General features: G+C 44.5%; 1 protein-coding gene across 2 annotated transcripts in view; it reads left to right on the top strand.

Moving 5' to 3' along the window:
- PAK6 (p21 (RAC1) activated kinase 6) overlaps positions 1-27,354 on the top strand; it is a 59,081-nt gene extending 31,727 nt beyond the window's left edge. Inside the window, exons 3-10 of one of the 2 annotated variants that reach the window (XM_063118876.1) lie at positions 4,873-5,081; positions 11,783-12,406; positions 19,905-20,390; positions 21,738-21,871; positions 23,387-23,513; positions 24,537-24,662; positions 25,659-25,793; positions 26,912-27,354. In XM_063118876.1, the coding sequence (XP_062974946.1) occupies positions 4,878-5,081; positions 11,783-12,406; positions 19,905-20,390; positions 21,738-21,871; positions 23,387-23,513; positions 24,537-24,662; positions 25,659-25,793; positions 26,912-27,079 (2,004 nt within the window). In that variant the 5' untranslated portion in view covers positions 4,873-4,877 and the 3' untranslated portion in view covers positions 27,080-27,354. Of the gene's footprint in view, positions 1-4,872; positions 5,082-11,782; positions 12,413-19,904; positions 20,391-21,737; positions 21,872-23,386; positions 23,514-24,536; positions 24,663-25,658; positions 25,794-26,911 lie in introns of both variants that reach the window. The other variant, XM_063118875.1, reaches the window with a different exon arrangement.

Below are 27,354 nucleotides of genomic sequence, written 5' to 3'. Positions count from 1 at the left end.
CTATGTCTTCGACAGCAGCGTCAGCTAAGGATAGTGTGTCTCCTCTGGATGAAAGCTTGGAGGTGGTAATGGGCTGGATGAGGAAAAACAAACTGAAGCTGAATCCAGACAAGACGGAGGTGCTTACTGTCAAAGGCCCCAACCTGGGTTTGGAAGTGTGTCAACCAGTTCTGGATGGGGTTACATTCCCCCTGAAAGACTGTGTTCATGTCTTGGGGGTGCTTCTGGATCCGTTGCTCAAAATGACAGCCCAGATAGATGCGATGGCTAGGAGTGCCTACTATCAGTTTTGTCTGATACGCCAGCTGCACCCCTTCCTAGAGTTGGAAGACCTAAAGACGGTAGTGCATGTGCTGGTAACTTCGAGGTTCGACTTCTGCAATGAGCTATACATAGGGCTATCTTTGTGTCTAGTCCAGAAACTGCAACTAGTTCAAAATATGGCAGCCAGGTTGGTAACTGGTACACTTAGGGGTGACCATATTACTCCAACTTTAAAATCACTTCACTGGCTGCCAATTAGTTTCTGGGCAAAATATAAAGTGTTGCTTATTACCTTTAAAGCCCTACATGGTTTGGGTCCAGATTACCTGCGGGATCGCCTTCTCCTGTACAATCCGCCCCACACACTCAGGTCCTCTGGGAAAATTTTACTTCAGTCAACAAAATCAAGGTTGACAACCATTACCCAGAGGACCTTTTCTTCTGCCACTCCCAGATTGTGGAATGGGCTGCCGGGAGAGATTCGTCAACTTAACTGTCTTCCGAAATTTAAGAAAGCCATAAAGACTGATCTCTTCCGGCAGGGCTACCCAGTTGAATTTTATGATGCCTTTTAATAATGTGCTACTTTGAATAATGTATTAGTTTTATATGTTTTAATTAATTATATGTATTTTATGGTTCCCACCTCAATCCAGAGGGAGAGGCAGGTAACGAATAAATATATTATTATTATTATTATTATTATTATTATTATTATTATTATTATTAAATTCATATCCTCAATTGTGTCTCATTAATGGGGCTGAGAAGTCATACAGACAGTATTGTGAAACAGGGAACTCATTCAAAATATGTTGGAAACCTATGTAGGAATTGCATCTCTCCTGAGCCTCCACAGTTGGTTAATTGTGGCAACTCTGAGTCAACTATTATGATTCATATAGCACCGGTTGTTGTATTATTAGAATCCTAGGGTGGCTTCGGCCTCTGTGGTTGTGTCTGGGGGTGTCTCAAGCAGAACCATACTAGGCTTTCCAAACCTCATGCGTTGGACTGCAACTCCCATCTTTCCCAGATACCATGGAGTTACAGTCCAACATATCTGGAGGGCTCCAGGTTGAGGAAGGCTGGATATATATAACCATAACATAACCTGATGGTTTAAGAATTAATACTGTGATGTGGGATAACCCTGTGCTCCAGTAGTGTCAACGCTGTGCCTTGACACTCTCCAAAGTGTAGATGAATGTAGACTTGGTCAAGTGCATGCCATGGTATAGATGTTATGTAGTTTGAGGACATCAGATAGGTACAGCGATGACTTAGAACACGGCTGGGGAATCTGTGGCCCACCAGATGTTATTAGACTACAATTCCCATGTGTGATGTACTTCATCAACTTCTGGGGGGACCAGAGGTTCTCTATTCCTGACATAGAATCACTCATCTGGGCTTCTTTCTGGTTTGCCAGCCAGCTCATTTCTCACATGCTGTTTGTCAGTTCATCAGTTTCCTTTGAAGGGAAACTGATGGAGTTTGGTGGTTTCTTAACAACATAAGAAGTGCCCTGCTGGATCATACCGAAGGTCCATCTAGTCCAGCACTCCATTCACACAGTGGCCAAGCAGCTGTCGACCAGGGACCAACACAGCAGGACATGGTGCAACAGCACCCTCCCACCCATGTGCCCCAGCAACTGGTGCACACAGGCTTACTGCCTCAGATACTGGAGGTAGCACATAACCATTGGGGCTAGTACCCATTGATAGCCTTCTTCTCCAGGAATTTATCCAATCCCCTTTTAAAGCCATCCAAATTGGTGGCCATCACTACATCTTGTGGTAGTGAGTTCCATCATTTAACTATGCGCTGTGTGAAGAAGTAGTTCCTTTTATTTGTCCTGGATCTCCCACCAATCAGCTTCACGGGATGACCCCAGGTTCTAATATTTTGAGAGTGGGAGAAAAATCTTTCCCTATCCACATTCTCCATACCATGCATAATTTTGTACACCTCCATCATGTCTCCGCTTAGCCTCCTCTTTTCCAAGCTAAACAATCTCAGCTCTTGTAACCTTCCCTCACAGGGGAGATGCTCCAGCCCCATAATCATTTTAGTTGCCCTTTTCTGCACTGTTTCCAACTCTATAATATCCTTTTTTAGGTGTGGTGACCAACAGCCATGCCCAACAGTATCCATAATCTTTATAATTTGGGTAATTTGTGCTTTGGTTTCCTTTTGCCTGTCCTCAAAGTAGGGAGGTTGCACACCACTCCTGAACAATATTTGAATTGTGACAATTTTTTCTTTCATTTCTTCGGATGCAATCCCATGCATGTTTAGACAGAAAAAAGTCCTACAACTCCCAGCATGCCCCAATCAGCATGCTGGGAGTTGCAGGGCTTTTCCCCCTGTCTAATCATGCATAGGATTGCGCCCTTAACTGCTTATTAAATCTGGACTGTCTTGTGGGTATATAACTGTTATGGGCTCCGCTGGCCCCAAGTAAACAGGGCACCGTCACAAAGGACGCCATTCAGCATGTCCAGTATATTTTGCTTGAAGCTACAGTACTAGCAGCTAGCTCTGACTACATGAACAATATAGAATATGATCGCGTTAGTCAGCGTGACGCTGAAGTGTGATGTGTAATGCAAATATTGCCAGAGAAGTCTGTGACTGCTGCAGTACAAATTATTCCTACTAAATTCACGCTCTGCCTCTGACCCAAATTTAGAGCAAAAATATCCGAACGGTGGTAGTGAGCAGGCTCAAGAGAGCTCCTTGTGAAGTTGAAAAGCTGTGCAGGCAGCTGAAATCTGCTGAATGGGGGAAAGAGCTGCGAAAAGCTGAAGCTGCCCATAGTTGAGAGGACAAACCGGCAAATGTTTGTGGAGCACCAGGTTGGCCTTTGGTTGTGCTGTGTGCAAAGCCTATTTTCTAGCTAGCTAATATGTTGTTAACGGAGGGTTAAGGTACTCTCCAGATGTTTTGAACCACAGCCCCCATAATTCCTGACCATTGGCCATGCTGGCTACTGGCAAAGCCTGATGGGAGTTGCAGGCCAAAACATCTGGAGGGTCACATGTTGCCTACCTCAAATCTGGTGCCTGCAGAAGTTTTGGACTACAACTCCCACCAGCCCCAACCAACAGGAATTCAAAATGAACAGGAATTCAAAACATCTGGAAGCCCCCAAATTGTCCACTGCTGCCCTAGATGATCACCTAGTAGAGTAACAAATGTGAAGTTTGTGCAATCAAGACATCTTCCCTCAAAAAAGGAGTTCTGTATCAGGCAAGATCGCATTTCCTCAGCACTGAAGCTGCAGTACATTGTCTCTGTGGAAATGTGTTTCTTTGCTAAGTGGAGGCACGGCCATTTAGATTGTCGTGTCAATGTGGTTGCGTGAGTATCTAGGGCCGGACCTAGACTAGCTACTGGCAAACCATCCAATCGGTGTCCCCACCACCAAACGCCAAGAGCAGATCTAGGTGAGGGTTTTTGGTAAACGAGGAAACATTTTGCCCCTGTTTTCTGCTTAATGGAAGCAGAAATATTGTCATTTATAATAAACCAGGCCCCCAAAGGTTTTTGTTTTTGTTTTTTCTAAGCACTGTATCAGCACAGAGCATCTGTTGAAAACAACAAAGGATATGAGTACAACCAAGTTGCAGCCTTGGGGTGCCATGGCTAACAAGGCAGCTCCTGGGGCCAGGGCTTGTCTGTGGTGCATTTGGGACCTGCGTGAACTTCTGTTGCGCTCCTATACCGTGCAGTGTCCTTCTGAGTGCATGGCTCCTTTGCGTTCCTCCACAGCCTCGGTCATATTCTCTCTGTACGAGAATTGAAATAATGACAAAATTTGTTATTGTATTTGTTTTTGTATTTATATTTCCCTCCCTTGAATTTGGTGCCCCACTTAATTTAGCTCCTAAGCAACCGACCTGTTCACCTATATGGATGGGCCACCCCTGTGTGTAGTGCAAAGTGCCAGCAACATCAGTAGTAATGATAATGGGCAAAACCCCTCCCGTACCACTTTCTGAATGTAACCTGCTTCTCTTCTAAATCCTAGTTTTCTAACGGCCAGGCTGTGTTCAGAAGACACCTTAAACCATGGGTTTAACCACAGTGAATAAGGCTTTTTGCTTTATTTGCCATGGTTAAAGCCGTGGTTTAAGGTGTCTTCTGAATGGGGCCATTATAACTTTAAAAATGCTCTGCATGCATCAGTCTCAAGTTCGATCCCTGGCTTCTCCAGGTAGGACAAAGAAAAGAATCTCACCTGAAACCCCGGGTTGTGTTGACAATACTGGGCTAGAAATAGTCTCATTTAATATAATGCAGATTCCTCTGTTCCTACTACTGTAAAGCCATTGACATGATCCAGCAAGGGAAAGCACATGTAGACATCTCCCTTGTTCATAGCCTATGCAGATATAGATGCATATCTGAATGTACATCCCTGTCTGCTTTGTGATGTTCATCTGCTCCCTACTGAACTGACCAAATGTTGTTTTTTTGTAGGCTTGGGGATGTGGATCACAAATTGGGTCCACCAGTTGCTACCTGTAACTTGTTGCTTGCAAACTTAGCTGTATAACAGCCCAAACCAATCCAATGCATTTAATCTTTCTCATCCAGGCACAATGTTCCGCAAGAAGAAGAAGAAACGCCCTGAGATCTCTGCTCCACAGAACTTTGAGCATCGTGTCCACACCTCATTCGACCCAAAGGAGGGGAAATTTATTGGCCTCCCTCCTCAATGGCAGAATATCTTGGACACTCTGAAACGGCCCAAACCTGTTGTAGACCCATCGAGGATCACCCGGGTTCAGCTTCAGCCTATGAAGGTGAGAAGGAAATATGAGCAGTCCTCTGAACACTCTGATCAACTGGTACTTGAATTAAGTAGTTACTCTGGTACATTTCAGTTTGTTAATATTCTGTTTGTGGTGAAAAGGTGCACAAGTGGAGAGCTATGGAGTACTTGAAAAACATTGTTGAATATGACAACATCATCAACCTTCATTGCTAATCATAGAGAACAATGTTACGGGAGTTTCTAGCAAAACATTTCCAGTGGCAGGAGTTAGTCTGTTACTGCAAACAAACAAACACCCAGAAAGAGTCTCTTGTGGCACCTTAATAGCTAACAAATTTATAATGGCCGAAGTGTTTGTGGACAAACACGGCCTATTGTCAGGAATGCTAGGCGTTGACGTCCAAGACATCTGACACTCTACTTTCTGCCCAGCTGTGGACTACAGTCCACCTCATCAGATGCAAAAGATGTATTTCACTTTCAGTATTGATTCTTCCGCTTGTCATATGACCTACAGTAGTGAATCTCGATGACAAGAGAAAAAAGGAAGTTAAGAAATAGGCCTCAAGCAAGTTTGGTCTTTTGTGTACATTTCCCAATATTACAGCCAGGAAAAGGACTGGCAGTACTAAAATTATGTTGCTGCAGTGAAAAGAAACAGTAATTAGAGTGCTTCCAGATGGCCACTTCCTTCAGTGATACTAGCATTAAATGGGGAACAGAGAGGTGGTGGAGGAGGAAGGGCTAACACTGCCTAGCTTGGGGGCTTGGCAATATGATGTGCCACCTGTACTCATTTTATGTACTTGTAAAAGCATGTTTATACTGCTTTTCAGTCCCATGAAGGGCCGCCAAAGTTGTATACATTTTTTAAAAAGCATGTTAAGTAACAAAAATGAAAACTAAAATCCTAACATCAAAAGGAGCAGAGTTAAACCTTCAAATATATATTCAAACCCAAATGGCTGCCTAAACACCATCGAGGATGAGACTAGTCTCACTTCCTTTCAGGGGGAATTCCATAGCCAGGGTGCTGCCACAGAAAAGGCCCTCTCTTGCGTTCTCACCAACTGAAGTTCTTGGATTAACAGGCATCAGGTCAGACTAGCAGGCACCAGGTATCGCAGTGCCCATATGTGTGGGGTTGCAGGCAGTGATGAATTTTGAAGCACAGCTGTTCTTCATGATGGTACCCATAGCCACGTCTGCAAAGAGAGTCCAAAAATTCTGGTGGCTGTGCTGATTCATACCAACAAACCAGTTCTAGCAGTTTTACCTCTACCAGGAGCAGATCTTTTGTTAGGCTAAGGGTGCAATCCTAGACAGAAAACAAACAAACACCTACAACCCCCAGGATTCCACAGACAGCTATTAAGGGTCTTAAGAGAATATTCAAGACTAAGACCATATATTATTGTTGGGAAAATTCATCTCCCTGCCTACAGTTAACTGTGGCAATTGCAGCTAAGCTCAGAGGGAACAGGAAATTCTGAATCAGGTAGCAAATGATGTCAGCATCCCTGCTAATAAAGAAAAGTGCTGGTGTTGCATCCCTGCGAGTCCTGCAGGTGTGAAGTATGCTGGCATTGTATCCCTGCAGGTGTGAAGCATGCTGATTCAGCCATCTAGAAGTGCCCTTGAATTGCTTTCCCCCCAAAACTGGAGAGCTCCCCTGTCTTAACACACTTCAGATGCAAGCCTATGCACATTTGGACACAGAGAAAAAAAAACCTTCAACTCCCAGCATCCCTCCGGGCAGCTGTGCTGCCTGGGGAACACTGGGAATTGTAGGACTTTTTTCTATCTAAACATGCATAGGATGGCACTGTCAGCCAGTTTCCCAGGCGTGGCTCCTATCCTAAACTATTCCATCGCAAAAAGAAAAAGACTCACACATCTCACTTCAGAAGTGATGGTGAAGCTTTTCTCTCTCTTAGATATTACCTCAATCCGAGTAGTGAAAACGTAATGTGCAAAGCAACTCTAAACTACGTTCAAACTTGTTCTGTTGCAGTAACCCAGAAATGGTCACTATCTTGAAGATTATGACTTTGAGTGAAACTGACCAGGTCAAGTTATCCATATTGAATGGTCTCCTCAACAGCCATGTTCCTCCTGTTTTGTAATTTTTAATTTTCCCCACATACACAGCAAGAACCCAGCCTGTGTGCCAGGGCCTGTCTCGCATGCCAGCTGGGTGGTTGACAGAGCGAGCCAGAACGTTGACAAAAAAGCAAAAGAGCCCAGGGTGCATGTCGACACACGTCAATTGGTATGATTCCACAGTAGAAATGAAGAGAAGAACTCCTGATTCACATGTTCCTAATGGGTTTTTGAGCCCTCCACCTCCTGACAGCTTGTTTAAGTATTGCCACAATCTGTGTGGCATCTCTCCCACAAGGCAGAGAGAGGTGGAAAAGCTCTTTAGAGTGGGCTACAGCTGGGCTCGGGGGTGTACGTGTGTGTGCGTACGTATGTGCATGCAGTGGAGGCTGTTGGTTCCCATATCGGTGGGGCTGTGAATCCATTCTGGGTTTGGAGGATGGCTTGGTGTGTGGGAATGCAGGGGGAAGCCAGCCTGGAGAGCCCCTTTGCCTGCTATTATGGCTGGTGAGAGAGTTCACCTCCATCATCATCATCATCATCATCATCATCATTATTATTATTAATAATAATAATATTTTTTGCATTTGTATACAGCCCCATAGCTGAAGCTCTCTGGGTGGTTTACATAATATTTATTTATGTATTTATTTATTTATTTATTTAAAACATCTGTATCCCGCCCTATATCACTAGGATGTCAGGGTGGCTTTTGTTTTTAGACACTAAAAACAACATACAAAAATTAAAACCCACAAAAACATACAATATACACATACATTTAAAACCACTGTAACAACTTAAAAAAACTATGAGCCTAAAAAACCAGACCCACGCTCATTTCATATTGCTAAATGCCTGGTCACAAGTCCTCATTAGAAGGGCACATGTGAATCAGCCTCAAGATTTAGAGTACAACATCAAATGAGTTTGACTGCCCTTAGATCATCAGTTCCTAATGTCCACATAGGGCAGGGCTGGACAAATGACGAGCTACCAACCCAAACAGGGCCAGCCCAAACTAGGCTCAGCACCATGGCTAGGTCTTTTAGAATTCTGCCTGGTTCTCACTGAAACCAGAATGGATTCACAATCCCACCGAAAAGAGCCAACAGCCTTCACTGGCTGTGAGCCATTGAGTGATGAGACTTCTAGCTTTGTGCCAGAGGGATGCACATTCCCACCTTCCTTGTGAGGTAGGATAAGCTTGTGAGTGGCTTCCTTCTTAAATAATCAACAGCTGTCACCACCCATGCATTTTTTTACCTTAGTCTGAACATAAGTATCTAAAGGTGCAGTCCTATGCATGTTTAAACAGAAACAGACCTACAACTCCCTTGCTGGCTGGGGAATGCTGGGGGCTGCAGGACCTTTTTCTTCATAGGATTGCATCCCAAGCAGCATTAGGCCTGAGCAGCCAACGCATGGGCGAAACGGATCCTGTGAGCGAGCAAAAGCTTATTCAACCAACCCCAGGCTTCTAACTCCAGGTTGGATTAAATGATTCAAGATCAATGAGTAGAAGAAATAAAGAACTGCATGAAAAGAAAATAATGTCTAACTGTACATTGATACAGCTTCCTAAATAAGTCCAGCACTTACATAAAGCACACAGCATAAAGCACAGCACATGCAGGAACGCACGAGACTTCTTTGAAGGTGGAAGCAAACTAGCAGACCAGCAACAATTCCCGGAACAAAAGAGACAAGGCCTGGCTCAAGCCCCTTCCTTTCTTATGTGGAGTTCCAGGAGGGGCTGTGATGGACAGGGGAGAAAACAAGCATCCAGTCAGATACGTTTCTGGGCCTTTTCAGGTCCAACGCATACATGGGATGGCCTTGCTTAGCAGCCAGCTTCCCCAGCCTGGTGTTGAGACTACAGTTCCCATCATCCATAGCCAGCATGGCTTTAGGAGATGTAAATTGAGATGCCCCTCTTTCCTGTCTGCCAGATGCTCCTTGCTGTAAAGCTCAGGGCTACGGGAGTTTGTCACCATGACTGTTATGGAAGGAGGAGACATAAGGATTCTTAAAGTGACAGAAGGTTGGGGCTTTATTTTTGTCACAAGGTTCCATTGACACAGTGCATCAGCAACATGGTAGCCAGTGAAAAGTCAGCTTGGTGGCCTTAGCTTTCCACATGGCAAAGCAATTGTACAAAATGCCCTTTCACACCCGCATGCTTATTACAATTTTAGCTATGCCACTGCAGGACTGGAATTGCTACAAACACATGGGGTGGGGGGTGGGGAACTGCTTTACGCCCACAGCTTGCCACGTGGAGCTGTGCTTCATGCCACTGAATTTAAAGCAGCAACATCCACCACACTGCTAATCACATGGTTCAACCGGCCCTTCTTGCAATATTATCAAACAAATAACACACATGCATGGGTGTGAATGGGAGATTCAGGACAGATAAAATGAAGCATTTTTTCTAACCGCACGTAGTCAAACTGGAATTTGCTACCACCAGACGTAGTGATGGGCACCAATTTGGATGACTTTAAAAGGGGGCTAGATAAATTCTTGGAGCAGAAGGCTATCAATAGCTACTAGTCCTGAAAACTATGGGCTACCTCCATTATCAGAGGCAGTAAGCCTAGTTGCTGGGGAACATGGGTGGGAGGGTGCTCTTGCACTTATGTCTTGATTATGGGTTTCCTGTTAACAGCTGGTTGGTCACTATGTGAACAGAGTATTGGACTAGATGGACCCTTGGTCTGATCCAGCATGGCTCTTCTAATGTTCCCATGTTCTTAATCTACCCTGGTACTCTACCATACCTATGCTAGCTTTCAGTGAGTCGCATCCTCACATGGCACGAGTCAAGATCCTGCCCATTTTCACCTCTGCAGTTAATCCAACTTATCTTTTACGAGAGTTGCTGAGTTGTTAGTGTACACAATACATTCTTCCACTCTAGGGAAAGCTTCCTCCCCCCGCCCCTCCATACCAATTGGGAAAACTGCCAGGGGAAGGCCTGGGCATTGAATTGTGCTTCCCTGTGGAGAAATAGATGATGTCAGTTAATAGATTCTTAAGCTTCTCACTTCCAAAGTAAATGAGTTGGCTAAGCTGCAAGTCAGGTAAGGGATACTGAGGAAAGAGATTGGGATGGATAAATGTGGATACTGCATTCCAGAATCAACACTATTTGTACATGGTCAAAGTATGATTTGGCTCAGAATGGGGCCAAGTTCCTACTGGGGCTGAGTTTGTCTGGTGAGTTAACATGTGAGAACTTAAAGCTATCCATTATCATAGATTTAGTAGTGCAGATTATTTTCCCTGCAGCATTTCAATATATCACTCAGTAAGGGGCAGCAGGCAGATTGAAAAAGACTGTAGATTGTATCGAATGGCTTCCTCAGCAAGCCTACATTTACTAGGGGCTAAATCCCAAAGTCTTCCTTTTCTGTATTGTCTACATAGATGAAAAGAAACCTCGTGTGTGGCTGTATGAATTGGATCTCAGATAATGAATTAAAAACAGTGGCAGAGGGCAGAAGTCAGTATGCTGTATGTCTGCTGCATTCAAAGGTTTAGCAGGACACAAATTTCAATGCACTTGTTCCTGTACAAGTGCAGACCAAGTTCCAGTGCTGTTAAGCCAGCCTTTCCTAACCTAGTGCCTTCCAGATGTTTTGGACTCAAACTCCTATCAGCCCCAGTCAACACGGTCAAGGATGATGGGAGTTGGGGGGTCCGAAAGATCTCGAAGACGCTAAGTTTGGGAATGCTAAGTTAAGCATTGTTCAGTATGTATAAAGCAAAATGTGATTCTTCCCATAACTCTCTAATCCCTGTGAGATGTAGGGCCAATTATTTTCCCTGCAGCATTTCAATGTATCACTCAGTAAGGGGCAGCAGGCCGGTTGAAAAACACTGCGGATTGTATCGAATGGTTTCTTCATGTGCACATTTACTAGGGGCTAAATCCCAAAGTCTTCCTTTCCTATATTGGCTGCACAGATGAAAAGAAGCTTCGTGTGTGTAGGTCCATGCTCCAGTCTACTTACCTCCAGCTTTCCCCTAACTCGCCCCACTCCCAGATGTGTTGGACTATAAGTTGTGCTGGACTACCAGGCAAAGAGCCTTCTCTGTAGTGCCCCACATCTATAGAATGCTTTTCCCTAGGAGATCTGCCTGGCGTCTTCATACACATTTAGACACCAGGGTAAGATCTCAGGGGCACTAGTTTGGGGAATGCTGAGCTAGGCATTGTGCAGGAAGTATAAAGTAAAATCAATTCTTGCCATAAATGCCTAAACCCTGTGAGATGCAGGGCCTTCTCACCTCTTCTGGCAGGTGTTTAACCTTTAATTTGTGGTCATTATTATCAGTTTTCCTACTGGTTCTTTAATATTTTTGATAGTTTTATATCTGAATATTTCAATGTTTTTATTGGCTGTATGATTGTTTTGGGGTTTTAAGACTATAAACTGCCAAGATGGCATTTATCACTTGGGTGGCATATAAATTTAACAAATTAATAAGTAGTCCAACACTTCTGGAAGATGGGGAAGACTGACCTGGGGAATCCCTGTTTCAATGGATGTCTGAACAAGTGGCTGTTGACACACTAACGTTGCTTCTTCTTCTTTTATTCAAACTGTGCTGTAGACCGTTGTGAGGGCCAGCACCTTTGAAGTGGAAGGATATATCTCTGGGATACTCAATGACATCCAGAAGCTCTCCCTCATCAGTTCTAACACCCTGAGGGGGAAAAGCCCCACTAGCAGGAGAAGAGCCCAATCACTGGGTCTTCTGGGAGAGGATGGACCCACTGACCTGTACCTACACTGCACCGAGCCGGACTGGGCAGACAAATATGGAAACTACCTCAACTGCAATGGTGGAACCAATTCGTCTAGAAGGCAAACCTTATGGCCGGATTATAAGCCCATGATGGAAGGCCACATTTACGCGAACGGCCTTGTGATGAAAGCCCAGTCCCTTGGCCCTTCTGAATTCCAAGGTGCAAATAGCCGCTTCGTCCCCCTCTCCTCAGGTTTTCAGCACCAGCAGTGCTTCCCAGTTCCTGAGGTAAACCGAGAGAATGCTGAGAGGAGAAGGAGCTCAGAAGAGCGTTACCCTCAGCATTGCCAGGGGACCCAAGCGAACTCAAGGCCACCTGGGGAAGGCAGCCCTGGCTCCAAATCAAGGGAAAACAGCTTGAAGCGGAGACTGTTGAGAAGTATGTTCCCTCTCTCCGGCGCCTCCAACAAGACCGGAAACAACCAACAGGTAAAGGTATGTTTGCTTGTAGCCCAAGAGTCGGATATGTTGGGACCTTTCCAGCTTTAGAGTCCTCTTCCAAGTTCTTATACTGTTCTGAAGGCAAAGCTTCCATCAGATTAAGGCTAATATCAGGCACTTACGTTTGCAGTATGAATATGAAGTAGCTATTGGCCTAAATGTGCATTTGTGTTGAACCATCAACACAAATTTAAGCATACACACAATATATGCTGCTGTATGCTTTGCCGCACCTATATTTCCTTTCATCGCCGGTAAGATCACTGTCAAGAGAGCCAAAGCAAACAAAGCTATGTCTGCAGCCCACAGTAATCTGCTTGTCAATTTTATTGTCTTTGGATGCTTAGCGTTTGTTTGAAAACTTAAGTTTCTAACCCTCATGGTTGTGCAGATCAAACATGCCCTTTACGTTCTAGAGGCCCAGAAGTTTCTGAATTTGAGAGAGGTTTCCCATTACCATTTTCCCCCTCATGGGGAGAGAACACATAAACTGGGGGAGTATTTTGAGTGGGAAAATAGCTGGAGGGAAAAAGGTTAATGCAGCTTCTCCCCCACCCACCCACCCCCGCCTGCCCTGTGGTGTCCTACTTTACAGAGGATAGTCCTTTATTTTGGACAGGTGCTCTATTTGAAAAATATCCAAATCTGGTTTACAGTCAAAGAACCAGACGGAAGCAGAGCAGCTGGGGCCTTGGAGTTGCCCATCAACAGTTAGCACCTAGACAGCAGACTGAGCAGGCACCCAGGGCGTAATCTCATGCATGTCTAGACAGAAAAAAGTCCTTGAACTCCCAACATTCCTCCAGCCAGCATACTGAGAATTATATGACTTTTCCCCTGTCTGAACAGGCATAGGATTGCACCTCTAGTCAGTCTTCTCCACTATGGGGAGGTAGATTATATTTCTATTTAAATTGTAGTTATTATTTTTAAATCTGCACCCATACATATAAATTTGCATATGCAAATAGTATCTTCTTTTGTCCTCTTTTTTGATGATGCATTTCCTCTTTGGGAGTGATGGGTATGGGACCACCCTACCTGATCCCCTTTCCTCCATGCAAAATCAGTCTCTCAAGATTGCTTTTTGTTAAAGAGAAAAGAAAAGAAGGGAAGTGTTAGGGGGAAGATTCACGTGACCGTGTTCAGCACTGGGTTTGCCCCTCAAGCACCCCCTTGGCCTCCCTGATGCCTCCCGCCCCACACTGACTCTGCTCTGCGCCATGCATTTATTACTTTGACTAAAGCTGCTTTTAAGAAATGAAATGCCTTCGTTAAAATCCTAGTTCCATCTCTTCTGATTAAATCAACCCAGTGTCCAACTTATGAGTACTTGATTTACAAGTATTTCCAATAACCACCTTCTCTTCATCTTGACTGATGCCAGAGCAAATGGAGAACAGCATCTCTCATTGGCTAAGAGGTGGTTTGATAAAGACATTTATTGTGTGCTCATAGGGCGTAGGACCAAACTATACCATCTGTTGAATGTGTGATGGTGTTTAATGTGACTGTTGTTGTTGTTGTTTTAAAGAAAGGAATAGTCATGCTGGGGAAGGGTGATCAGAGCTGATGAGGAGGGTGCATTTAACCCTTTCTGTCTTTGCTGTCATCCCAGTGAAAATCATTCCCTGAACAAGCTATTTGTATTGGGAGAAAAGGTTCCATTGGTGCCAATAGATTCAGCCTATGGTGGTGGTGGTGGGGTGGGGCGCAAAATACCAGCATATTGGCATAACTTGATTTTAAATATTTTCATTCTGCATTTTATTCTTTATTACTCTTATCATTGTCCACCACTCAAGACTCTTGCTAGGCAGAGGGCAGTCTATACAATTTGTAATATGTAAATAATAAATAGATGGTTTAGCTTAACACTCTTACCGCCAGTAACTAAGCCATGGGGAAAGCATTTCAGCCTTTTAGGATGAAGGGAAAGACTGCACAAAAGCCAGGAAATCACCACACAGTCAGTGGTTCAGGGAAAGGGGGCGTGGCCTTCAGGGAACTCCAGAGGGCTGGATTGGGACCCCAGGCCTGTGGTCCTGGATCCATGCAATAGAAGGTTCCTTCCTCTGGTGTGCAATCATTTTCAGCCTCAAAAGTGACACTGGTTTTGGAAATGGCTCTGAACCACAGCATTAAAAATATCATCCAGTGCAAAGTGGGGAACAGTGGGGTTTTAAAATATCATCATCATCATCATCATCTTCACTCAGCTTACATCTGGCATACATCTGAATCTTCTGTCACATCCAGAAATATTGTTAGTGCAAGCCATGGTACAACCTAAAATGCTAATAAGTACACAAATGCATCAAGAGCTTTTGTTTGATGTTAGCACAGTGAAGAAGACAAGCTACTGATCTGTACTGCTGAAGAGACAAGCTGCTGACCTGGGTTGCACAACACGGCTGGTCATCATGGGTTATTTAATCCATAATGAGATGCAGTGCATATCAGGCAGGTGTGGCTGCCGTTTTCAATGTTTCATTGTGCCATGTCATGTGACCCAGTCATTATGGGGTATTTGAGGGTTAGACAACCCTTAACCCTTGACTAGTAGTAGGATTCTGCAAGGATTGCATATTCAAAATGGCACTGCACACACCCATCCCATCCCGTGGCTCATTGTGAGTTAAATAAACCACAGTGTGCTGACAGTGTCATGCACACTGGCCCACTGTATCTTCAGTAGCGAGCTAAGGCCTGGCTGTGCTTGTGGCTCCATACTAAGTGTTCATAGAATTTCTTTAGTTGTATGCCATGTAGGAATAACCTTCCATCAAATATTTTCTCATACACATCTGCTCCTCGCCCCCCAGGCAGAAGGTGGAAACCTGTGAGCTGGTTCACACAGGTAGTCATTAGAGATGCTGCCGATTTTGTATGACTGGACTTGAAGTAAGTATAAGTTCAGTGGGGCTCATAACGTTCACCTTATCTACAACACCGGTATTATTTCACCCACATTCTTTTCTAGCTTAGATTTTAATCTGACCTAGAGAAGAATTCCACTGCAACCATCCATAAGACCTACCCAGACACCAAACCCTTCCTTCTTACCCCTTTCCTCCAACCCCACTTACAGTCAAAAGCAACAGCAAGCCATGGGAAGAGAGAACTTTGAGGTGGGGATTGGGGAGGTCTCTGCCCTCTCTCCTTCCTTCTTCGTTCGAGCTGTGTGTGCCAGACTGCAAGGCCCTGCTAGGCCTTGGAGCAATGTAGCTTTCCCAAGGGGAGAGAAGTGAGAAAAAAACTCCTTCCCTGCAATTTGCTTCTGCCAATAATTGGGCTGGAGCAGGGGGGACTTGTGGGGAGGATAGAGGGAAAGGAGCTTGGTTGGTGTTTGGAAAAGTGGGAGTTCTGGGGTTCATGTGAGGGGAAGTCAGTCTATTTCCCAAGTTGGTTTGGCTCAGAAATAAGTTGAGCTGTTTCCCAGTTGTTATGGGAAGTCACTTGGCTTGTTTCTGACCCAATTCAACATGTGCTGGCAGGAAATTGCCATCTCTGGTGGCAGTCACCATGCAGTTGGCTCAGCTGGGGTCATGTGAGGGTCCCATTGAGCATGTATCATTGTTTCCAAGAGGACAGTGTATCCTTAGCTAGGATGGTGGCAACACTTTCTCCACAAGTTGACATAATTATGGGAATTGGGGAATTCTTGCATATGGTTCCCTTCTCCATGTTTCCTTACAGTGGCTCATCAGATTGTCAGAGGTGATCACGGGGCTACCATGTCTATCATGCTCATGTGAAATTAGGTACACAGTTTCTGTCAACTTGGAGAAGCATGAAGATTCTGGACTAGCTTAGGGTGGTCACATATCTGGCCTGCACTCTTTTTAAGCTTGTGCCTGGACAGATGTCCGGTATCATGCTCATCCAGTAAAAATCTGGGATTGTGGCTTGGATGCTGTGTGCCAGTGAAGTTTGATTAGTTGCTGTTGGCTCTGCGGGTGGCCAATTAAATAAGGCACAGCTCTTACTGAAAATATTGGTATCAATACATTCTCGTATAATTTTTAAAACACCCTCCTGCCCTTCCATTCCTCTATCTGATTCTGGGTTGAGATCTATTTTGAGATCCATTATTAAAAAAACAAAGAAGCCTTTAATACCACAAAATCGTCAGAAGTCCTGCAGGAATCCTGCAGTGCCAGCTGGTTGCTGGTAATGACTAACCGAGTTTCTTCTGGGCCAGCTGAGTGGAGGACACCCACTTGGAAGTGTATTGAGCCTTGGCTGATTCATAAATAGAAGAGGATGACATGCTGTGGGAGCACACAAGCAGCAGATTGTGAGCTGTGGGCAAGAAATGCTGCAGCAATGTGGGCCAACTTGACCTAGATTGCAGCGTTGTTCATCCATCCCCCTGCCCCCAAAGGCATCTGCAAAGTACCCCGAGGCTACGCTGGTAACTCATTCTGTGTTTGTCCTTGGAGAGAAAAACAAAACACACAACTGTAGGGATTGCAAGCCAACTTACTTCAAGAAAGCCATGATGACTTTACAGCAATTGATTAATTGGCCCTCTTTTCTCCGCGAAGTATAGTACCTCGAAGAAGAAAAAGGAAAGTAGTTTCTACACTCAGGAAAGGTGTAGCTACAGATAAAAATGGCTGGGGAATAAGTACAAACTGTGGAGCATTCATATCCATCTGGGCATGTATCTGTTCATTCAGGGTTTTTTTTTTTCCTTTTTAGAAAACGTAGCACATAGAGAGTGTGTTGGATCTATGGACTAATAGGGAGGAACCTGTTTTGGGTGCTCTAGGTTACATAAAACAAGTTTGAAAAACAAAGCTAGAGGTTTGGAAACATCTTTCCACCAGGAACATGTCTGAACTGGAAACGGAAGGGTGGTGCAAGAAAAAGGGGAAGTAAATTCCAAGAGGTAGTTAGTTACTTGTAACTTTTTGTGTGTATATGTGTGTGTGTGTGTGTGTGTGTGTGTGTGTGTGTGTGTGTGTGTGTATTATGCAATAAATTTACAGTTCCCTATGTGTGCCCACAGGGGTCAATAGGGTGTGAGTGGAATACAGTAGAGATGCTAGGAATACAGGAAACATTCCTTCCCTTTATTTGATCAGCTTTTCAAAGCCATACCTCCGTCCTATAGATATGCCACCAACTTCCAACTCTTTAACAGGGACGCTTGTAAAGGGGATGTACAGTATACTCTTGGCCAGAGTAACTGTGTTTTCCCTTAATCCGCAATCCTTTCCATGTTTAGTGACCCAAAGTTTGCTTTCCAATATTTGCTGCAGGGCTTAGGACAGTGATGCTGATATGTATACCAAGAAATAGATGTGAATGAGCACAATAATAATGATTAATAAAATTACAACAATAATATTCATTTTGTACTATTTATATAAGTGTTGGGTATTTTAGGCCATGCTGTCATAAACGGACAATCTTTTAAAGATCTGTAAACTCTTTTAAAAAGAAACACTATTTTTCTTCCTCTGCGTCAGTTCTTAAGTTGGGCTTCTATTGTGTTGTACCATAAAGCAGGGCTAAATCTGTTCAGTTGTGGTGCGGGAGGTGCTTACATTCTGCAGGAAGGAATCCTGGTTCCTTTTGAATTCAGCCCAGACCAATGTGACAGCAGCATTGATTCTGTAGTATTGAAAGCCACTAGGATCACTTACACTTATTGAAACTTTCTGGGCATTTTTTCCTTAGGCAGAACTGGTATAATGGCCAATGTTCCAATTTGAGTAATTACATTTTCTCCCACTTAAATCTTTCACTGCAGCCTTGGTTAGATTCCTAGCATAGCACTTTCTTATCCCTTTCCCTCACAGAGATACTCTGCCATTTCAAGAACCTTTTCTTTTTCTTTTTTTTTACAAGCTTCCTCCCCCACTCTGAACACAAGACTATCCCAAGGGCAGTAATCTATTATTTGTGGTGTAATTCAATTACTGTTGCAGGATTAGGGCTAGGCCAAGAGGTTGGGATGGGGCGTGGGGAGGTTGTGTCGGAAATCACCCTGTCCTGTTGCTCTCCACAATCATCAGGTTTAAGCCATGAAAGTACCCTTGAGCCTTTTTAGCACATGTAAACGTTGTTAATGCATGACAGAAAGTGATAGAGAGCTATTCTTAAATCAAATGTGCATTTGTGGCTGATGTGGTTTCATGTTCCCATTAAAGATGCAGGAAACGCAAAAAAGAAGAAAAAAAAGAATTGAAAAATCCCTATGTCAGCTTTTTTGTGTTTCACAAACATAACGTAGTTCATCCTGTGCCTAGGGTTGGGATCATTCCAATTTTGGAGATGAAGGAAAAGTGTTGAGAGACTCTGGCTTCAGCAGGATCCACCACATCATACCAGAACAAGGATCTAAATCCAGTGGAGGCCCTGATTTCGGTGGGGCTGTGATTCCATTCTGGGTTTCAGTCAGAACCAGCCAGAACTTGAAAGATACTATCCAAGGTGCTGAACCCATCTTGGGGATAGAGTTCAGCATTTTGGACAGCTCTGTTAAAGTTCTGCTTGGTTCTGACTAAAACCTAGAATGGAATCACAGCCTCACCGAAATTGGAGCTACCAGCTTCCACTGCTGAAATCGCACTGGTCCAAACCCAGTACAGAATTTGTTGGATTATCTGGCTCTGTTCAGAAGACACCTTAAATCATGGTGGTTAAGGCTTTTTTGTTATTAAAAAAAAGCCTTAACCACCACGATTTACAGTGTCTTCTGAACAGGACCAGTGATTCTTGAATTGTTGAAAGCAAAATTTCCTTTCCTTCCATTTCCTTTTAGTCTAATACAGCCTTCTTCAACCTGATCCCTCCAGTTGTGTAGAACTGCAATTCTCATCTTCCCCCACCAGCATGGCCAATAGCATTAAGACTACCATACTAGCTGGGGAGAATAGAAATTGCAGTGTCACACAACTGGAGGGCACCAGGTTAGGGAAGGGTGGTCCAATACTTAGGGCTGCAACTCTTTCCCAAAGCAATCCCAAAGAAGTCCCCAATTAATCAGGGGCACATTTTTCACACAATGCAAAGTTGTTGTTTTTAAATATCTGTACTTATTCTTTTTTAAAAAAAACCTGCAGATTGCAGGCACCCTCTTGGAAGAATCATGCTCCCTTCACTCTTCCATGGGAGGAGATGCCTCTTCTAAAATGGCAGCTGCTGTGGCATAGCCATGAAAAACGAAGAAAGCGTGCTCCTCCCCTCCAAAACAATTGTTTGGGTCATATGCCAATTTACGTGGATTAAAGGCGCTATCCTATTTATGTTTAGACAGAAAGAAAGCCTACACTCCCAGCATGCCCCAGCGAGCATGGGTGGCCTGGGCATGCAGGGAGTTGTGGGCCTTTTTTCTGTCTAAAAGTAAATAGGACTGCGCCTTTAATCAATGAATGAATGAATGAATTTAGATTCATTTGATTAACTTATCAAGATTTCTTTCATCGGCTTCTCAGCCCTACTAATCCTACCATTCTTCTCCTCTTCCAAGCCCAATCCTTTCTTCAAGCCACCTCAGCACTGGGGTTCACCACACAGCCCTACCGTCAAATCCCAGTCGCTTCCCTCTGACCAGCCGGTGCCAGATTACGCGAGGATTTCAGAAGCTGGTACCCCTCAGAAATCCCCAGCCGTGGAGCAGGCGTCAGCCTTGCCACAAGGCAGACCGTCGCCAGCCGGGTCCCCCCGGAATAGACACACCCAAACCAGCTCCAGCAACCTTCACCTTCCCTTGGACTCGAAAGCACAGCCGGCCAACGAGGATCCGGCCGTTGTAACCCACGAGCAATTCAAAGCCGCACTGAGGATGGTGGTGGACCAAGGCGATCCCAGGACAATGCTGGAAAACTACGTTAAGATTGGGGAGGGCTCAACGGGCATCGTTTGCATCGCTCGCGAGAAGCATTCTGGGCGGCAGGTGGCCGTGAAGATGATGGACTTACGTAAGCAGCAGCGACGAGAGCTCCTTTTTAACGAGGTGACTAAATGCAGCGAGATGATGGTTAGGGTCTTTGGACAAATGCGGAGAGCTAGGAACACTGTGGGTTGGATCCAGACTAAGTTAGTCACAGGTTAGTCCCATTAAAATCAATGGGACTTAGGTTAGTCGTGGTTATGACTAACTTGTCCCATTGATTCTCAGTGGGGCTAAAGGATAACTACAGGCATTGCCAAACTGGGTCCTTAGGGCCGCAGCTCTGAATCTATTTCCTAGGGGCCCAGATCTATTACACAGAGCCCTGAGTGCCCATTGGTGCTAATATAGGTTTTTCTCTCTCTGTTTAATTGCCGTGCATGGAACAGTGTTCAAGGGGGATTCCAGCTGGGGAGGAAAGGGTTAACTCCACCTTTCCCACATGCTGCAACCTCTCTCTGCTAATCTTGCTTTGCGAGGCAATTAATCCTAGGGTGGTGCAGAAACCCTTTTACTTTGGTTTGAGACGATTAGGGTCAGGGTGCAAATTAATTGAAGCATATATTTTTTCTGAGAGGACTTGAATGAGTGAGTAATTGGCTGCTTTTGCCACCTGTGAAATTTAAACAAATCCTCGTCATTATTTTTAAATGTGCATTTACAGGTATAAATTAGCTTATGCGGTTTTTATGCCGATTTGTGTCCTATGGGCTTGGGCCTTGCATCTTATAAGTGCCTTGTAATGCCTCTGAATGTGACTAAATTAGGGCACAATCCCTATGCATGTTTAGGTAGAAAAATGTCCTATAGCTCCCAGCGCTCCCCAGCCAGCTAGCTTGGGAATGCTGGAAATTGTAAGATATTTTTGTGTCGAAACATGCAGAGGATTGCACCCTAAATCTGGATCCAGTCCTATATTTCTATGAAGACAGTCACTGAAGCAAAAGGAAATAGGCCAGTTAATGAACAAGGGTGGTGGAAGCTGCTATGTGATCTTAAATATACAGCAGAGAGACAAATGAAGGGAGCATGTTGTCTGGGCAGGTAACTGATCTGCGATTCTTGTGGGTGATTCATATGGCCGTTTGGGGCTTATTTTTGATGTCTTCATGTGATTGTTTCATTCAACATTTCTCCTGATGGGATTTTGGGTTGGACAAGGACATAGTGACCCCGTTCAGAAGACGCCTTAAACCATGGCTTTAACCATGGTGAACCTTATTCACCATGGTTAAACCCATGGTTTAAGGTGTCTTCTGAACACAGCCCGGCTTTCTGGCTTAACCACCATGGTTAAAGCCATGGTTCAAGGTGTCTTCTGAATGGGCCCAAAGAATTGCAAATGTGTCAGATCAGCTAAAGAGGGCTGTGTGCAGTATCAGTCATTTGCCTTCCTATGTCTTTTCTCAGGTTGTGATCATGAGAGACTACCAGCATGACAACGTGGTGGAGATGTATAAAAGCTACCTTGTGGGCGATGAGCTGTGGGTGCTGATGGAATTTCTCCAGGGAGGAGCCCTCACTGATATTCTCTCCCAAATCAGGTAGGAAGAAGAACAGAGCAGGAAGATGACCTTAATCTCTTTCATCTGATTCAAAGCAACCACCTGCTTCTGGTGTCCGTCTGGTGTGAGATTGTGATGGCATATTAAAAAAAAATCTGTCACAAACCAGCAAACATTTATGTGGCCAGTCTGTAGCCTATAGATTGCATGCTCCTGAGCATCATTCTTTACAGTATGCCATGTCATGTTATAATCCACTATGGCTATTTGCATGTAATGACAGAAAATCATGAATTAATTAATCCCAGATTTACCCACAATTTGTTGTATCACATGTCAGGTGTATTCCACAGCTATTTTGAATATTCAAACCACAATTGGGCTGATTGGAGGTTGCCACATGATGTCGAACCCACACACTACAGGCTAATTGTGGGTTAAACAAGTTACAGTTAATCTAATTACTAATTGAAAGTTAGCTGTGGATTGGTTAACACATGATTAACCTATAGTGTCCGTGTTTGGACGTCACACAGCAACCCTAGGGTGAACATATGGAAAGGAGGACAGGGCTCCTGTATCTTTAACAGTTGTATAGAACTGGGATTTCAGTGGGTGTCATTTGTATGCATGCAGCACCTGGTGAAATTTCCTCCTCGTCACAACAGTTAAAGCTGCAGTGCTAGAGTGACCAGATACAAAAGAGGGCAGGGCTCCTGCAGCTTTAACTGTTGTGATGAAGAGGGGATGTCACCAGGTGTTGCATGCATAGAAATGGCACCTGCTGAAATTCCCTTTTCTACACAACTGCTAAAGATACAGGAGCCCTGTCCTCCTTCCCATATGGTCACCCTAAGCAACCCCCAATCACCCCACTTGGGGTTTGAATATTCAAAAGGGTGGTGGAATGCATCTGGCGTGCACCACAGCAAATTGTGGGTGAATTAACCCATGATTTGCCACCATTATGTGTAAACTGGGTCATACAAAGAGTATGTACCCTTATAGAGAAAATATTTAAAAACAAAATGATTCTAAAAGATCATGTAAAAGCAAACAAAGCAGAAGGTGTGTTATGCAAAGCACAAATAAAATCTAGAATCCAGTCAAATAAACACAAGATCCCTAAATAAAGCATATATGATTTATTTTCAACTAGCAGCCACTTGTAGTGTAAATAAAAACATAAACAGGGACAATTACATTTTGGAGTGAGCTACTCACTCCCAGGATTTGCTGAGGCCAATTCCTACAGTGTCTAATTAGCTACTGCATTCCAATTCGCAGATTCCTATTGCTGCAGGGCAGAGGGGTGATGGCAGAGGCACATTCTGCCCCTGTATAGGAAGGCTTGATTTAGGTGTCCCGGTCCTTGGTAGACCCCGTCCTCCACGCATTTGTCTAACTATTTTCTCAAGCCATCTGTGGTAAGCGGCTACCACCACTCCATTACTCTCAGTGGTACAGGAACGTGCAATGTAAGCGCATGGGTAATGGTTTGTGCTGTATGAAACAAAATGACTCCAGCTTACAATTCTGGCTGTTGTGTTTCAGACTGAATGAAGAGCAAATTGCTACCGTGTGTGAGTCAGTCCTGCAGGCACTTGCCTACCTGCATTCCCAAGGTGTGATTCACAGAGACATTAAGAGTGACTCCATTCTCCTGACCCTTGATGGGAGGGTAATTTTTTCTTTTCTTTTTGCTGTTTTCGTCTTCCCCACTTCCCATCCTTCTCTTTTGATTGTCCTCTGCTGCAGCTCAGTGGTAGAGCAGGTTTTGCACGCAGGAAGTCCCAGATTCACTCCTGACATTGCCAGGTTAAAACAGATCTCTGCACCGAACTAGGCCTAAGGCTCTTCAGGCAAGGAAGAATTGCGTGAATAGCTTTTACAAACTTAACTGATTTGGAGTGAGACCCTAGTATGGAAAGTAGGGGGTTTTTTTAACCCGTTGTCCCCTTCTCATTGTGGTCTTGGATCCAGATTAAGCCCTTAGAAACTGCTCCTTGCATTAGACAGAAGAAAAGAAAAGAAAAGAAAAGCTAGCATTGGAACAGTTGGGAGCTCCCCCCACCCGGCCTTTTGAATAGCAGGTACTCCTCCACACATGAGGATCAGGCTACAACAGGGGGAAAACATGACCCCCACACAGCAGGGTCCTGATTCAGATCAGACCTCCCACACCCACAGTTTTACTTTTAAGAATCCATTCATCCAATTGGTTAATTGTATAAATCCATTGGAGGCTGGTGGCTCCGATGTTGGTGGGGCAGAGAATCTGCTCCGGGTTCCAGTCAGAACTAGTCAGACCTCTACAGGATCTATCCAAGGTACTTCAGCACAACCAAGTTCTGACTGAAACTTGGAGGGGGTTCACTACCCCACTGACATCAGAGCCACCAGGCACCACTGTATGAATGTCTAGTTTGGCCCTCAGATAGCTGATCTGGGAAAGACCTTTGCCTGTGGACTTGGTGAACCACTTAGCTCAGGACAGGCAGTAGTGAGCTAGATGGACTAATAGTTTGACTCCGAATAAAGCGGCTCCATAATTTCATTCCCTTGGTCCTGCTTAACTCCTTCTGCTCTTGCAACCCAGGTTTACCTCCATGTTTTCCTGCAACTTGCTTTATTTGTCCCCATTCCCCCATCCCGGCCCTTTGCTTAGGACATCTGGTGATTTCTCCTTTCCTCTTTTGTGCAGGTGAAACTCTCTGACTTTGGCTTCTGTGCTCAAATCAGTAAGGATGTACCCAAGAGGAAGTCCTTAGTAGGAACGCCTTATTGGATGGCTCCAGAGGTTATTTCGAGGTCCCCATACACCACTGAGGTAAGTAGAACTCAGAAAGGATTGCAGAAAGGTCAAGGTCAACTCGGCATGTCTTAGGCACCTAAGCCCCCGGAGGAACCCCAAGAGGCTGTGTGGGTGTCCCACAGGCCGGACTTTCTGTACCCCTGGTTCAGGTCCTGAGATGTTTTACTAAACCCATTCCTTGGTCTTTATAGCGGCTTCTCACCTGGTGTGCCTTCTGCTCTCTGCTACATTAGTATTTGTGAGGAATGTGGAGTAGCACATAGGGAGCTCTGCTTGACTCTAGAAGCCTTCCCTAACCTGGTGTCCTCCAGAAATACTGGGCTACGACTCCCAGCATCCCACAGCCAATATGGCCATGTAGTCCAACATACCTGGAGGACACCAGGTTGGGAAAGCCTGGACTACAGGATGCAAGAGATTGCATTATGTGGCTTTCAGAGCTTTCCCAGAAGCCCTGCAACTTGACCCCAATGAAGAGTTAGCATCCATATAAATTACAGAAGTGTGATCTAGGCAGTCACCTACAGTGTCAAGTTAAGTGGGGTGCCAAACTTGAGGATGTTTTGTGCATATAGTGGGAATTTGATCGAGGCCGTGGAGGTAAACCAGGCAACATGGGATGCCCTGCTCAGCTGCTGCTCCCATACAGAGGCAGGGAGCGAGAAGCTCCCCTGAGAGCAGCCTCTTCCTTTGTCCTTGGAGGGCTGAGCCCTAGGTACTGGCAGCACCTTGTCTGCCTTGAAGCCCCGAGGATGCAACTTCCCTTGGGCATTGTGGATGGAACTTCTGTTCCCTCGCAGGGCAGACTGCTGTGCTTGCCTTCTTTGTTGTTTTATTAAACCCTCTCTGCTGATACAGAACTCCATGGCTCTCTCAGCACCAGAAAGGCAAAATGGACAGAGAGGGGGTCATGACTGAGCCTGCGGAGGACTTGGTGGGGGATAATTGGGTCCCTACCATAAAATAGTTCTCCGCCCCGACCCACACTGATGCAGTATTTTGCTTCTGCAGGTGGATATCTGGTCTTTGGGAATCATGGTGATAGAGATGGTGGATGGAGAACCCCCTTATTTCAGTGACTCTCCAGTCCAAGCAATGAAGAGGCTCCGTGACAGCCCTCCTCCCAAAATAAAGAATTCTCATAAGGTCAGTATGTTTGAAATGAATTCCACAGCCAAGTCATTTGGAGCAGCTGAATAATGTTACAAATGCTGATGGGCAGAAGGTAGATCTCCAGATGTTTGGGACTTCAACTCCCAGAAGCCCCTGCCAGCATGGCAAATGGTCAGGAATGTTGGGAGCTGACGTCCTAAACATCTGGAGAACTAATTTCTGCTGAAAACAGAACACATTTATTCGGAAAAACCATGACAAACATGTAGGCGGTCACTTATGATGGTCACGCAAGCAGCTAGTGTTGTGTTTGTACACTATTGAGAAGCTGAACACAGCCATATATCCCCACCATTATGTATGTTGCATAATCATACAGTGAAACAAAATCACAAGGTAATACCCATGCAAAGTTCATATGTTTTTCATGCGTGGAAGTGCTTTCCCTGTGGGAGATTTGTAATATCTGAAGCATGTCTGGGGGGGGACCAACATCTGTTCATCTAAAATTGGGCCATGGAACCCAAGTACAATTCAGATGTTGTTAAATGGTAGCTGTTTATATATTCCACTAGTTAATACATTACTTGGGGTTCTGAGATCTGTTCAGAAGCTAAGAATTGCAGTGTGTCAATCCTGCAGACTGATGCTGGCATCTAGTGGCGAGCGCAAGAAATATCTCTTCCAAAACAGGAGCTTGCATGAACACCATTTAATTATAAATCAAATCCTGGACCTGACAAGGCCAATGGTAAAATGCTTACTGCTTATCTTCATTCTGGTTTTTATTCAGATTATGCCCTCATGCACTATTTTGGTCCAGCACCAAAGGGACAATGAGTTCTACATAATCATCAGAAACAGAAGAGGAGGTATTAACTTGTTGACTAACAAGAAGCATACTATCATCCAGCATGAAGCCTCATAACTATCATATTTCTGTGAACTGTCCGGAGAGCTCCAGCTATTGGGTGGTATAGACATGAAATGAAATAAAAAATATAATAATAATATGTTTCAGAAGGATAGCCACAGATTACACCCAGCAACAACCATTCCCCAAATTTGTAATTAAATAAAAAACAAAATACTTCCTGGTGTTCCATACCCCACCACCAGATGTCTTAATCTGACTGGTTCTGTTTCCACAGACCTCTCCAGTTTTAAGAGATTTCTTGGAACGGATGTTAACACGAGACCCCTTAGAGCGAGCAACAGCACAAGAACTCCTGGATCATCCCTTTTTGCTTCAGACTGGACTTCCGGAGTGCTTGGTGCCCCTTATCCAGCGGTACAGGAAACGCACCTCCACCTGCTGACCCTGAACTTATGGAATACCTAGTTTCATAGTATTAAACTGCAACCTTTCTCCTGGAAATAAGAATCAGATCAAGGGCATCCCAGCTAGGCAAACATTGCTTTGAACTTGTCAGTGTTCTTTTCCAAGATGTGAATGTGTGAGAGAATTTTCACCATCTTTAGCTGCTTTTTAACGTTTACCTTTTTTGTTTTTGGCTGAAGACAATCAAAACCTGGATTCCTACAAACCCTAACTGTAATATATTGCAAAGTTTCTGGATTATTTTCACGAGGA

The sequence above is a fragment of the Elgaria multicarinata genome, chromosome 2 (genome assembly GCF_023053635.1).
Source record: "Elgaria multicarinata webbii isolate HBS135686 ecotype San Diego chromosome 2, rElgMul1.1.pri, whole genome shotgun sequence".
Classification (NCBI taxonomy): domain Eukaryota; kingdom Metazoa; phylum Chordata; class Lepidosauria; order Squamata; family Anguidae; genus Elgaria; species Elgaria multicarinata.
Note: the sequence above shows the minus strand (reverse complement) of the source record. Positions and strands in the feature narration are given on the sequence as shown.